The 15,643-nt window shown below is 41.7% G+C and overlaps 1 protein-coding gene across 1 annotated transcript in view; it reads left to right on the top strand.

Annotated features, from left to right (window-relative positions):
- Window positions 1-2,016: 2,016 nt before the first annotated feature.
- The window catches only part of LOC142208754 (protein-glutamine gamma-glutamyltransferase 5-like), a 35,635-nt gene continuing 22,008 nt past the window's right edge, over window positions 2,017-15,643 (top strand). Inside the window, exons 1-3 of the mRNA XM_075277445.1 lie at window positions 2,017-2,064; window positions 8,689-8,868; window positions 13,658-13,897. Coding sequence (XP_075133546.1) covers window positions 2,055-2,064; window positions 8,689-8,868; window positions 13,658-13,897 — 430 coding nt within the window. The 5' untranslated portion in view covers window positions 2,017-2,054. The remainder of the gene's footprint in view (window positions 2,065-8,688; window positions 8,869-13,657; window positions 13,898-15,643) is intronic.

Genomic DNA, 15,643 nt, shown 5'->3' with positions numbered 1-15,643 from the left:
GATCCCTGTACTATACATTTGGGGTGCTGGAAGCTTGCCAGTAAGGAATGGCCCTGTAAATGAATGGCACGGTCAGGTGAGGATGGATGTGATTCGGAGGTGGCTGGGTAATACATTTACAATGCACAGGATGTCAGCCATCGAATGAAATAGGAGATCAAATAATTTTAATCAGATTTAATGGTGAGCATGATCTGTGGGCCCCCCCGGCTTAGGGGCCCGGTGACCACTGCATCCACTGCGACCCATATGCCAATGTGCTATTAGATTGTAATGTGCAACAGCCATGTTGTTTTTTTGTAAAAACATTTGCACCCTAAAATTGTGCTTTTTTTTTTAGGATTAGGGGGCGTTCACACTACCGTCAGTGTCCAACAGGTAGTGTCCGCTCCTAGTGTCCGTTCAAAATCTCGCACGGACATTAGGAGCGGACACTAGCTGTGTCCGTGACACTTGTCATTCATTTAAATGGTGATTGGGTGCGTTCTTTTGCACTCCGTGCCCGTCCTTCACTGTCCGCTTGTAAAGATATCCGACTTTTCAGTGCTCTGCAGCGCCACCACAGGAAAAGTTACACATTACACAGTGTCCATTCAAATCAATTGCTTTAGGTTTCTGGGTAATACATACATTTGCCTGATCCTTCTGATGTCCTCTTTGTAGCCATTCTCCACTCTAGTCCTGAATAGGGAACTCCTTAAGACCAAGGCTCCACGTTGCAGAAACGCAGCTTTTTTGTTGCAGACTTTGCTGCGTTTTTTAGAGCCAAAGCTAAGAAACACTACAAAAGGAATGGGAAATATATGGGAAGTTCTTATACTTCTCCCTTCTGCTCAATCCACTCCTGGCTTTGGCTCAAAAAACCACAGCAAAATCTGCAATTAAATAAGCTGCGTTTCCGCAATGTGGGATTTAGCTCAAGTTTCTTTTTTCCATGAACATAATCATATTAAAATTTGTAGACAATTAAAAGTTAAAGGTTTTTGTAAATAGAAATAATTAAAACATTTGCACAGTTTTAAGGATATTTTTGGGGTGGGTGACAGTCCAGTTTGGTTGCTGATGGATATGGCCATGAATGCAGGAACTTTCTATGGTCTGGGGCTTGTCGTAATTCCAGCCATGTAACAATGTTTAACTTATAATTGTCTCCAAATTGAAATATGTCATGTTCATGGGAAAACCAGAATTTTCTTATAGAAAAAGGAATCATTTAGATAAGGGACAGACAGGCAAGAGAAAAGACAAGTTAACCTCTTACCATCTTAAGATGGATATACAAATTAGGTAAATGTTGGCTGAAGCCGACCAATCTAAGGCCTGTTTCACATCTGTGTTCAGTAATCCATTCGGGGAAACCCCCTCAAACGGAATACTGAACGCATTGGCAAGCGGTGAGTTTATGAAAGCACAAGGACCCCATAGACTATAATGGGGTCCATGTGCTTTCCACACAGTGTCCGCATGGAATATGCAGAGAGAAAAATACTTCATGATCTACTTTATTATAGTCTATGGGGTCCATGTGCTTTCATAAGCTCACCGCTTGCCAATGCGTTCAGTATTCCTTTCGGGGTCCCCATGTGGACTCCCTGAATGGATTACCGAATGCAGATGTGAACCAGACCTTAACAGGGCATCTTTGACTATCTTATATTCATGCCCATATGGGGGTGTTCTGACTCTTCTACAATGGACAGTGTTTGGGAGAAAAAGTAGTCGGCACCGGGCAGAGGTGTCTGACAACAGAATTTTTCCCAACCTTCTAAGAGAACCCCTCACCTATCTGAACCCAATGTGCAGAATATTCTATTCCATTCGGCAGCTTTGCCAACCATACCCTCATTTCTACGTGCCATGCCATTCATGTTTAGATGTTAGCTTCCCATAATTTAGATACTCAGACTAAGGAGGATCTGGGCAGAGACAAGTACGGCAGGAGGAGGCAGGGTTAGAAGTTCAGCAGTGTTAAAAGACTGATTCATCTCTGGGTAATCCATCTCAGTCTGAACAGAACTCAAGAAGCAAAGACCTGGCAGCAGGAGCTGCTCGCTATGGCTTACCGTAAGTATTCTAAGATTATCTGGTCTCGTAGAAAATAGTTCTGGATAAATATTTCACCCTAGAATGGAAGAACTTCATAAAAGTGTAAGAGTTACTTAGGGCAATTTGTATTATTATTTATATATTCCATATGTGTGTGAATTGGACATGTATTATGCATTGTTTCCTATTTGCTTTGAATAGATGTATTTCTTGCATTCATATGTATAGTCCTATATGATTTCAGACTTCGCATATATGGACTCTAAGATGAGTATATATATATATATATATATATATATATATATATATATATAACAATTTAACTTGACCCATAGCATGTTAAATACACAGTTGCAGCAGACTTTATTGGTGCCGATACAGCATTAAATTGGTACATGCCATTACTGCACCATGTACGTGTAACATAACTTGAGTTTTTCTATCGCTTTTATTGTGTTAGGTGTCAATTTAAATTTGCAGCAATGTGTATTTAACATGTTACATGTCAAGATAAACTCTGCTAGGTTTGTACATTATTGTAGTAAATTGCCTCTACAGCCTATAGGGGAAATTCACTTATTGTATATAATGATTAACTAGATTCTTTCTAGGCTTGGTGCCTAAGTGCTGTACTCAAGGACCATATGTGAGGCAATGTACTGTAGGCTGTACTGTGACTGACCTTCTGCAGTTGCACATTGCGATCAGGGCGTCCTGGTTCTCCGGAAAGGTGGGAGTGCCATATTTGGCTTCCATGCAACACTCCTTTTATAAACTACTTATAGCACGGTGCATGATTAAATTAGGGCAGCACGGTGGCTCAGTGGTTAGCACTGCAGCCTTGCAAAGCTGGAGTCCTAGGTTAAAACCCTGCCAAGGGCAACATCTGCAAGGAGTTTGTATGTTCTCCCCGTGTTTGCATGGGTTTCCTCCCACACACCAAAGACATACTGATAGGGAATGTAGATTGTGAGCCCTATATGGGACAGTGACTGACAATATATCTGTAAAGCGCTGCGGAATATGATGGCGCTATACAAGTAAGCATAATAAAAGACTCATGGTCCATGGGGTAAAAGTTAAACTTGGACCCCTCCACTCAACTTCCTCCCCAGTCATGTCTGATCTTTACATTTTTTAGCACTTACATTACCCTTTCCTTGTCTATCTAAGCCTAGACCACCATGAAGACTTGTTCGCAACATGTCCGGGCACACAAGTTTCCTATAATTCCCATCCCCGTCTGTGCCCCCCACATTGTAAGCATACCCTTTTTTGGGCACAGCCTCCCTCGATAGAATCCCTCCTTGACTGTGTGCTGCTGATCAACTATATTTTTTTTTTTGCCTTGAAAGGGTTAATTTTCTCCTTTCTGAAAGTAGAAGGCCGTGTATCATAAATCTTTTCACTCCAGTGCACCAGAGGGCAGGGGTGATAAATTTACTTTATACAGACTCCCAGCCAACAAAAGGAATCAGAAAGGAGATGAGAGATGATTATCCAGCCTAGTGTATGGAGGGTGACCTGTAGACCCCCTTGGCTTCTAGGCTTGGTTGCAGGTGCGACCCCTATAGTAATGTCAGTGCGTGTCTTACTTCGATAAAGCAAATATCAGAGGTTTTCCATAAACTACACTCTGAAACCTCTACATGTGCCAGCATTTCCTTTATAGGACACAAGCAATGGAAGAATCCCACGGTAGTGTTCTCTTGTAACTTTGACAAAAAGGTTTAGTGCTTGTTTTATAGCAAGCAGAAATATAATATATAATAGATATATATGTAACAATGAATAACACAATAGAGCGTCAGCAGCGAAGAGTATTAAGAGAGTAAAGTCATGTCTAGCAAATGCATATTCAATTTTCATACAAAAAACACGTTGGCAGAGAAAGGATTAGTTCTTATAATCTAATAGCCGAGCTATAGGGTGGAGCGGCATAAAGTATTTCTCAGCAGTTACTGTATTACTAATATAGTATCTAGGGAAATTATAGTAAACATCAGCAGAAAGATGATCAATTACAGCGACAGTGACAGCATCACAATAGTCTACAATGTAGTCAGCGCATGTATCATCTGAATTAATGTGACCACAGAGGAACATCGGGAGGACCAAACTCTGTAGACAATGACTATTATGGTACAACACCGTCATAAAGTTCTCCAGTCATTGGCGATATATATAGTTCTCGTGGCCATGAACAATGTCTTTCGTTTCTTTTGATCATGTTTGCAATATGAATCATATAAAAGGTCAAAAATACATCATTTAGGATCAGGGAAAGTCTAACTCTTATGATGGCGCTCAGGCACTGGATGACGCCACCCCGCTAGGTGGAGTATATAGGAAGCCCATATTAGGTGACATAAATCTGTGTTCTTCTGGTGATACCTGGGAATAAGAGGTGCAAATAATTACAACTGGTGGGGGAAAGATACTGTATACCTAATGGGTAATACAGGTATAAACAGGTGACAGTAGTCATACTCCAATGATGGGAATGTCAATAAACATCTGCTACCAAGAAGATTTAATGAGGACATTTCACTACCTCAACCAACTCCAACTCTTTCCATCCATCCATAGGTGCCACTCCACTTTCTTAGTTCCCCACCATAGGGGCTAAAAAAATTCTGACTGTCCGTGAAATCAGTGGAGCGGGGCCTGTTAGGGGATGCAGATAACTGAAGTTGGGGAAAGGCATAAAAGGTCTTCTTTAAGTTTTGGACATTGGTAACCAGTGGAACTGGAGGAATGTATGAAATATTCTGGTAGTGGTCAGCAGCACATTCTGCACCCATTCCCCAGTAGCCTGTCGAATATTAAGTATCTGGACACTGGGTAAGGAGAATAGTCAGTGTCATTCCTCTGGTGGTCAGTGGTGCTCCTATAGATCTAGTGGTGATGGTTCTTCTGCATACTCCAGATGATTCCTTGTGGTTTATGCATCTGATCACTCTCATGGCATAACATGGCTGATTCACAGATCTAAAAATATAAGGGCAACCATACTTTTTTACTTTGGAGGTTTATTTTGTGAAGCTAAAAATTTTGTGAAGAGATCATAACCATGAATACAACCACTCAGGGACCCAAGTTCCACTTAGGCAGCATTCACACTGAGTAACGCTGGCGTTTTTTGTGCTTATTTTGGCATGTAGCGCCGCGTAAACGCCGCGTTTGCACCGTACAACACGACCGCAAAATAGCGCGGCGCAAATGCGGCGTTTATGCGGCGTTTACGCGGCGCTACGTGCCAAAATAAGCACAAAAAACGCCAGCGTTACTCAGTGTGAATGCTGCCTTACATGGAAAATGAAAGAAATTGAAGTTGTCACCTGTCCAGTAAAACACTGCTGTGGCTGGTATTAATACCTGCTCTGGCAAGTAAGCAGTTACCTATAATAAAATATGGTTTTGGCTCACAGAGCATGAGTTTCCTCCACTGTATTCACCAGAGTCCACTGCAAGCCAAGCTAGACTTTGCTGCTTGAGTTGCAAAGTTAAAACTTAGTACTAGAAAATAGGTGTACCTGTAGAGAGAGAGAGAGAGAGAGAGAGAGAGAGAGAGCGAGCACTAGACCAGTAACCCTATAGTGGGCCAAGGGGGTTATAAACAAGCTGAGGCCAAATCAGAAGAATGCGTCAATGAGTCCAAATCCAGAAGGTAAAAATACAACCAGATCAGAAAGAGAAAGCTGGAGAGCAAACCTAATGTCGATAAGCGGGAGAACAGCAAAGTCAGAGACAAGTTCGGGGAGTAAACACATGGAGCCCAGCTCCCCACAATAACTAGTATTAATACCCCGCCTCAAGCCAGGATAGGATGGTGAAGCAGAACTCGGCATCTCAAAGTTCTAACAGGCGGAGAAGATACAAGGACTATAGGAGTTTGTCTGGTGGGCATGGTAACCTTAACGTGAAAATTGTATTGCATTAGATTTTGTTCTTCTAGGGAGGTGGTCAGTATGCATGCTATATGGTGTATACTGATAGATAAACATACAGTACTTAATGTGTCATTCCTAAGCTGCCAAGTCTAACTGAAGGAATATTTGATAATTGCAAGGTCAGAAATTGATGGCCCAGGTTATTATTATTGTACTTGGACTCTACCATGTCTGAGCAATATCAATAGGTGGAGTAAACCAACTGCATAACATAAATACTATGTTATATGATATTAAATATGATATATAATTAAAATCAACACTCACTTGGGGATGTGCTTGTTCTAAAAGTCCATTCAACAAATAGTACGTTGGGATTTTAGTTAATCTCCAGCCCTCTACACCAAGCAAAGAAATGGACTCCATGTGTAGAGCAACAGTATAGTAGTAGACTGTCCAAAGCTCTAATGTAGTAGGGAGTCAGATGAAACCCATTGCGGTCCCATTTTTGATAACGGTTGTCCACTGAGATGTGTTTCTCCTAAATGTTCTATATTCAGCGTACAAGATATCCTGTATATTGTGGCAATAGCCTTTCCGCTCATGGATGAATATATATGTCATAACTTTATAAAAAAGTAAAAATATCAAATGAATTCATCAAGTATTTCACACTTAAGAATCACAAACCCAATGAAAACCAAAATATCAGGGTGATGACTGACAACATATTTACGTTGAAGTACTGATTGACTTTGCAGCCATTGAGCCGCATTTCTAAGGTGTGGCCAGAAAAATAAAATATTCAATGTAATTGACAGGAGATGAGTAAGGCAAAGTCAGGTGTGGATAGCGCACAATAGACACATCGATCCCGCAACGGACAAAGCGTGTCAAGTTGTTATAGCTTAACAGGGCTGCCTGAAAAAACATTAGAGATCTGGTTCACAAGGTCAAATATGTTTACAGAGCAATAAATAGACTAATAAAGTTCGTTAAGGTGTAACCGCCATTACATATACAGCGCTGTGCTAAATTTTAGGCAGGTATGGAAGAGTGGAAACGCTTCTGCAAAGTAAGAAAGCTTTCAGAAATAGAAGGGTTAATAGTTTATTGCTGTCGATGAACAAAATGAAGCGAATGAAGAAAAGAGAAATGGAAATCTCATCCATATTTGGCGTGACCTTTGCCCTTTGCCTTCCATCAGTTCTTCTCAGTACCTGTAGACAGTTTTTGGCAGAACCCAGCAGGGAGGTTGTTGCCGCCATCTTGGAGAACTAAAAACATCCTGCTTGTCCAACTTTGTGTCCGGGCAAAAAAACAAAACAAAAACGGTTTCCCCGCGGAGAGGCCTCACATGGACACCGGCGGTTTTCTTTAAAAACCCATTCAAATTAATGGGTTTAAAACTGACCGTCGGGAAGCCGTCCCTATGCAGTTTTCCTGGGAACTAGGACTGAGACCCGGTGGGCGGGCACAGGTGCAAGTATGAACCCCCTCTTAGGCTGGGTACACATCTGCGTCTGGTATCTGTCCACTTGCAAACAATTTTAAGAGAAAAACGGTTTGGTAAAAAAACAATTCCAAATGGATACACAGCGGATACCCAAATCTGTTTTTTTAGATGGATGAGGGAGAGTTCACACCAGCGCCCGATCTCCGTTTTGCAGGTTTCCGTCTTCTGCCCGAGAAACTGGACAGGAGACAGAAACCGGCAATCAGTTTTCAAAGTCATTCCTTTGTGCCTGTCTGCGGCAAAACCATTTTTTTTAACCGGACACAAAGTCGGTCATGCAGGACTTTGTGTCCGGTTAAAAAAAAACAAAAAAACGTTTTCACCGCGGAGACCAGAAGACGCTGACGGGCGGACACTGACTGCCAGGTTCTGTCTCATGTCCAGTTTCTCAGGCAGAAGACGGAAACCCACAAAGTGGAGACCGGGCACAGATGTGAACCTGCCCTTAGTCAATGGATATCAGTTCAAAAAAACTGACCGTTTGTGTCTTTGTATCCGTTTTTCTTCCCCTTTCTCCATTCTGAGCATACACAGAGGGAAAAACAGATTACGAAACGGAAACAAACGGATTGCTATTCATTTGTAATCCGTTTTCCATAGACTCCAATGTTAAAAAAAAAAACGGATCAGTCGCTGTCCATCTCGAATCCTAATTTTTCGTACAAAGTCCTGCGAGTTCTAGTTTTCTGTGCACACAAAAAAAGTGGAAACCAGACGGAAATGGCACAAACTGATACATGCAAATTACTTTTAAAACCTATTCAAATCAATGGGTTTTAATCCAGACAGTTCAAAATCAATTTTTGAAGATTTCAAATACGGATTTCAAATGGATTTGCCGAACACAGATATGACGCGGCCCTTAGCTTGTCATGCCAAGATACTCTGAATATCTTGAGCTAAGAACAAAGGTAAGAAAGGACACATGTGTATCTAAGTATGGAAAGAAGCAGATTATAAAGATGACACATCGGTTGAGCCCTTCATCGCATGCATTCTTGTGCTGTATGTAACTAGACATATACTTTAAGTGTGAACAGTAGTCAAGTAATAATAGTATCATGCAGCATTTTTTCTAGACTATTAACATTCTTACCTGCTCTTCATATTGTATGTATATACTTACCAAATACTTATTGTATGTATATACTTACCAAATTCCTTTGTCGCACACCTTCATTTCTACAATTGTCTCCATCCTAAGGTTCAGCTAATACATCTTATTTATTACAGCGCCAGAAATTTCAAGGATTGATGCCAATGCACTCAAAAATGGTCAAGAGCACAGGACTCAGAGTATACGGGGCAAGGAGCTCTTTCTTCGTAGAGGTCAACCCTTTAGCATCGCATTGCTTTTTTACAACAGAGGAGATGAGGAGAAGTTAGATAACTTACGGCTTACAGTCCAAACAGGTAAGTTGTGTGACATTCACTAAATGTGTCGATTTATCTGTTATGTACCCAGCTTGAACATATGAACTTAGAGTAGGGGAGTAAATCCTACCCACTGACATCAATGCCGACGGGGACTGGGGGCTAACATTTATCAGACAATTGACACTCCAGTTTTATAAAGAAATGTTAGAAAATATACCTCTGATGATGTGTCCCATGCAATGGGGACATTGAAACGCGTCAGGTGACAGACTAGGTGTTACAATTGGGATTAGGTAGGGTACAATACCTGGTTCACTCGTTTATCTGCTAACAAATCCTGTGGCTGTTAATGAAAGATTACAGCTATCTCTGCTTTAGCCAAGTATGTACACAGACGAATGACTAGTGCTGTGTGCACGAATAGATAGGCTACTAATTAACAAAGGCTGCAAAGAGGAGGAGAGCAAATAATGAAAGATAACAGCGATTTTTGCTCTAGCCAAGTGTGTACACAGACCAATGACTAGTGCTGTGTGCATTAGCACGAATTGGTAGGCTACTAATTAACAAAGGCTACAAAAAGGAGTAGAGCAAACAATGAAAGATAACAGCGATCTCTGCTCTAGCCAAGTGTGTACACAGACGAATGTTTAGTGCTGTGTGCAATGAATAGATAGGCTATAAACGGAGCCTTTAGTGGAGCAGTGCAGCATTTGGAAAAGACTAACAGGAAATCGATGTAAGAAGTTATTTGTCTAGATTTCCTGTATTAGCAGGGGTTTCTAGGTGTTTAAACAGACATAGTACCTATATTCCCTAGCCTAATCCCCTTTCTTTTTAAATGGGGAATTGTTTGTTTTTTTGTTCCTTTTGGTGTTTTAATTTTACCAATAAAGGTTATATTTTATTGTCCCTTTTTGGGTAGGATTTACTCCCCTACTCTAAGTTCATAAGTTGTGTGACATTGTAAGAATGACTGTAGTAGGACAGTCTTTCAACTTACTGTGAAGCTGCCCATAGAAGCCAGGGCTAAATAGGAACGTTGCCTTGACATTACAGGGAGATTTTAGAATGCTCCAAGCTATAGCATTGGTGCAATCTATGTAGCTGCACAGGGGCCCAATAGGTCAGGGGGCCCTATCATCATCCATTTGATTGTGGGTAAATGCCTAAGCTATTGAACTACATGCAGTGGCATAACTAGGAACGGTGTGGCCCCGTGGTGAACTTTTGACATGGGGCCCCTTCCCCTCCGACTAACGCCTGCCAAAGACCCTGACCGACTCCCCCCCCCCATTCCTGCGCTCTCTATTATGCCCCATAATGGCCCCTGTACACACTATTATGCCACATAGTGACCCCTACACACACTATTATGCCCCATAGTGGCCCCTGCACACACAGTATTATGCCCCACTGTGGACACCCATGAACAATTATTAGATTCTGCTGTCTTTTCAGACCCCAAAGTATAATAACTGGAGACCGAAGGGTGGGATACAAACATAAAAAACAATGTTACTTACCTATCCTCGGCTTTGCAGCAGTCCTCGGTGGTGTCTGCCATCTTCAATGACGTCCAGGATGTCACATGACCCCGGACGCAGGCCCCCGGTCATGTGACGTCAGGGAGAGTCTCAGAAATAGGCTTGAAGCGGTAAGTTTTTTTTATGTTACCTTACAACCCCTGGACCTCTGATCATTATACTCAGGGGTCTGAAAAGCCCCCTGAGTATACTAATGATGTTTGTGGGGCCCGCAGCGTCACTTACTGATCCCGGCCACTGCCAAGGTAGGTAAGTAAATAGGACCTGTTACCGGTTGGAGTTACTCCAGCCGATAATGGCCTATTAAGAAAAGGAAAAAAACGCAGCAGTAGTGAGTGTCGCCGGACCCCTAATGTCCTGGGCCCTGTGCCAGCCGCTACCCCGGTAGTTACGCCACTGACTACATGGATAACAATTACTGTTGGATTGTTAGAGAGACGTAAGTGGGTTCTCTTTGCTGAGATATTGGAAAACAAGGGGCCCATAACTGTTCTTGCACAGGACCCTCATCAGTCTATGTCCACCCCTGCTCTGAGCTGCCATAGCAATGATTCCTGAACTCTCATCCGTGGGGACCATTTGGTTGTTATAGGGAACCCATTCCCTCAAAATAACTTTTCAACCTCTACAGTTGAAGATCTGAGAGGTTACATGACCTTGTTCAGATTTTTCTATGAACTTGGACATTACCTGTGGATATCTGTACTGTAGACATGTGGCGGATGTTAAGAAAAGGGTTAAACTCCCAACACATTTTTATTTTTCTATGTACAGATCCGTCTTGAAGGTTTGTTTTTTTTGCAGAGTGACGTTAGTTCCCCGCACTTCCCTTTTGATCTCCTAATGAGGCTTAATATAATTAGGTGTAATCAAGTTTTATTAAAATTTTAAATGGAGCAAAACAAATGCAAAACCGAGCACAAGGAAAAGTGTAAACAAGGTCATTAACAAGTGCAATGATGGACGTACAGGTCCAAAAACGGGCATGTCAAGGGGAAAACAAGGAAGAGAGGGGAGAGAGAAGGGGGAAACAAAAAGACACCAGGGGAACACAGACAACAAAGGAAGAGATGGGAGGAGGGGGTGAAAACCACCAGGGCAGTGGGAGGGAAGCCAGGAGGAAGGGCTTATGAAAAGAGCCTAGAAAACTCTGAGAATTCCTGGAACACCACCCATGGCCGCCAGAGGGTCTTGAACTAAAAGGGGGCAAAAGAATCCTCTGCGACAAGAACCTCCATCCTCCTGATGAGAAGGAACTCCTGGAGCCATTCCATCAACGAGGCGGTTGTAGTGCTGCGCCAGTGACGCCGTATAACCGTCCTTGCGGCCGTGAGAAAGTGATGCAGGAGATTGCCCTCATCCCCAGATATCTTACCCGAGATGAGGGAGAGGCGAGTCAATTGGGGGGAGGCTTAATATAATTAACACTAAATTCCCACCTGTTCACTTGAGCAGAGAGTCTCCATTCATACAACGGATGGACATAGCCGAGTACAGTGTTTGTCTATATGATGATAAAAGACCTCATGGTTCATCTAGTCTGCCCTTATATTATTTCCCTTTTATCTTAGGCCCTATTCACATCTGTGTTTGGGTTTCTGTTCGGGGACTTCCTGAATGGAAACCTGTTGCATTAAAAAGTAGTTACCTGTGAAACCCACGGACCCTATAGACTTTTCTCTCTGCATGTTTCGTGCAGAAACCACATGGACCCCATTAAGTGGTGGGTTTCCTTAGGTAACTGCTTTTTACTGCATATAGGTTTCCGTTAGGTGGATCCCCAAGTGGACTTCCCAAATGGAAAGCCGAACGCAGATGTGAACTGGGCCTTAGGAGAGACCTGTATATTCCAGCCAGGCTTACATTCACTTACTCCAGATTTCCCAACCACATCTGCTGGAAGTTTGTTCCGCGCCTCAACTACTCTCTTAGTGAAATAAGAAGAGAGGAAAAAGACACCGAGCGCTCTAAGCGTAGCAGATCTGTTAAAATGGTGGTAGACAATATTCATTAATATTAATTTAGACCACTTGGCCTCTCACCTGAAGGGTTGTGGGATATCACAACCCCAATGTGGATTTAAGTTGGTAAACAATCCAGGTGAGAGTGGCAGCAGAATCCACGATGTACCGGAATTCCGGAGAGAAGACAGTGGAAGGCAAGAACCAGAGGTTCAAGATGAAGTGGAAAAACTGCGCTCCCTGGTTGTTGATAGGTAGTGACACAAAGACCAATTGTCCACGTATGGATTTATTAAGAAACAAAAGCACGACGCGTTTCGGACCTTCAAGGGTCCTTCTTCAAGTGCAAGAACAAAGCTAAAAGAGAATACATACATATACACAAGTAAAACCTCATGGAGAGGGATGCATCTTGCCTAGTTAGCTAAAAAAGTATGAAATACTGAACATATAATATAGTTCAAAATAAAAAAAACATATAGCATTGAAATAAATAAACAATAGCAGGAAGAATTACAGTTTAAAAAATAGTGAGTCAAGCTCAAAGCAATACTTCCGATTAAAAAATAGGAGAGACTCAATCCTTCATCATAAGTATTGTGACCCCCTTGGGTGAACATACCTTAGCAGAAGCTCATTTAATATACAGCCTTAAGCTTCAGGCATAGTCATAAAAACATATTGGTATAGATGTAAAATACACTTCCAAGATAACATATTGAGGGGTCGAGACCTCTAGAGATGGAACCATATCGCTATTAGGGGGATGTTATGGCGATATCGGGGTACTCTATGTCAAAAATACACTTTTGGTGTATTCTTTCTTAATAAATCCATACGTGGACAATTGGTCTTTGTGTCACTACCTATCAACAACCAGGGAGCGCAGTTTTTCCACTTCATCTTGAACCTCTGGTTCTTGCCTTCCACTGTCTTAGTGAAATAACATTTCATGACATTGCTTCTTATCCCCCCTAACTAATTACAGATTCCCCCCCCCCCATGTTCCTGTACTTTTTTTTATTATTATTATTAAAAACGCTTTTCTCCTGAACATTATTTAACCCTTTAACATATTTAGAGGTTTCACCTATTATGATAAACTGGCCTAATTCACTATGTTGACCTGATGTACGCTGCTTATTACACGTACCACGCATCTGTGTGTGCAGGACTAGATAGAGGCAACAATTGCTTCATTGAAAACACAGATCCTTAATGTGATTCGCAATTGAAACACAAAGTTGCATTTTTGGTACTACACGTAATGTTGTCACAATACTTGATTAACCACCATTTCCTTTGGGTTTCCTCCAGGTCCATATCCATCTCCTCAAACCGGGACCCTGATACAATTTCCAGTAACAAAGCTGCGTAACAACGCCTGGAGTGCTGAAGTGGAAGGCGAATCTATCAATCCTTTAGCATTGGCTATCTGCACCTCAGCAAAAGCCGTTATTGGCCGATACAGTCTGTCCCTAGAAGGCACCTACCGGGGGATCGCCAAATCCTACTATTTGGGCGACTTCATTCTACTCTTCAATCCTTGGTGCTCAGGTATGTACACTTATACTAACAATGACTTCAAGGGTCAAGCATTACAAGGACCAGGTCCAGGCTCTTCGTACCTTCCTTTAGACCATCTTTTTGACTCTTAGTATAGTTTTATGGTCAGTCTCAAATTTGTTATTAGATTAGAAGAACATGGGTGACTTCATAGTTGCCCCACATCTATAGGTTATATCAGCATGATTCACATATATCAAAGGACCATACAGATAGGTGACCCTTAGAATAGACTGCTGTACCCCTGACCTATTTCACAGTGTGTCACGCAGTCTGACAACACACAGATAGCTCCTATTTCTCTATAACCTCTAATACAGATGCAACAAAGAAACATTGAGAAAATAAAGGAATGTTGTAATATTCAGTAAAGTCAGCATTCATAGTTCATTGTGACTAAGGTGACTATTACATGGAACTTGTTAGCCCGTATTCCCATAATGCTTTCAAGGATTTATAGTATCTTTATGTAGACAGCTATACTTGGTTATGATTATAAGTCAATTCTCTTAAATAGACTTTACACATTAAAAATATTATCAGGACTCTTATGCAAAACTCAGCTTGAGTCCCCCTATGAGTCCCCCTTCACCTTATGACTGTCACCTAAGCCTCTTCATACATTTCACCACCATTTATATTTCCCGTTCCTTCTCTATTGGAGACCAGACCACAATGAAGACTTGTCCACTACATCCCTTTGCACACAAGCTTCCCATCATTCCCATCCCCAGTAATCACCCCCCCCCTTGTGTGCCACCTCCTCCCCCACAAAATCCCTTTGACTATATGCTCTTGAACAAATGCTACTTTTGTCATTAAAAGGATACTTTTTCTCCTTTCTGACAGTGGAAGGCTGTGTATCATACATTTTCTCACTCCAGTGCACCAGAGGGCAGGGGTGATACATTTACATTGTACAGACCGCGAACTATCAAAGGGATTTAGAAAGAAAAAATATGTTTTTCCAGCCCTAGTGTGTGGAGGGTGATCTGTAGCCCCCCCCCCCCCCCCGACATCTAGGCCCATTTGCAGCATGTGTCTTATTTCAATAACAAAGCAAATAAACTGCAATCTGATCTGTAACATGTATATGCCAGCATCTCCTTTATAGAAAACAAGCATTGAAAGAATCCCACGGTAGTTTTCTTATCAATCTTCCTCTGTCTCATACAAACACAGACAAAGTCCCTCTTCTTCATAAGCTGTCATGCAGTGATATTTGGCACAATATCTGCATCCGAGAGTTTCAAAATCATGTAAAATCTTGGCTGCGACCCAAACTAAAGCCTCATACAAAGGGCATGTGGTGAAAGAAGCAAAAAAGATTTGGACACTTTCCAGTTTGCTGAGTTATATTATGTTATCACCTTGTCCTCATTTTATAGATATTTACTACAAAACTCACATTTAAAGGGAATGTCTCTTGTATTTCATTGTAGCTTCATTACTCAGACTAAAAAAATAAGCAAAAAGTTGTCATGTTATAGGTATTTTTAGTTTTTAAAGCATCCCTGAGAGAGACAACTCCTTGATCTATTTCTGTAGCAATAGGGCATTGGGGGGCTCTCACTTTTTAATAGCTGCAAAGAACAGGAGTCAATTGACCATGAAATGCCTTAGATTAAAACAATAAGAAATTGATGAAGTTTGGCCTCCCCCCCTGCCCCAGTACAGTGCCATAGAGTCTTATCTGAGTATAGCATTCCTCTCCTTCCTACCTGTCCTATCTTTAAT

This window comes from Leptodactylus fuscus, chromosome 6 (genome assembly GCF_031893055.1).
Source record: "Leptodactylus fuscus isolate aLepFus1 chromosome 6, aLepFus1.hap2, whole genome shotgun sequence".
Classification (NCBI taxonomy): domain Eukaryota; kingdom Metazoa; phylum Chordata; class Amphibia; order Anura; family Leptodactylidae; genus Leptodactylus; species Leptodactylus fuscus.
The sequence above is the reverse complement of the archived record's forward strand: the minus strand, read 5'-3'. Positions and strand labels throughout refer to the sequence as shown.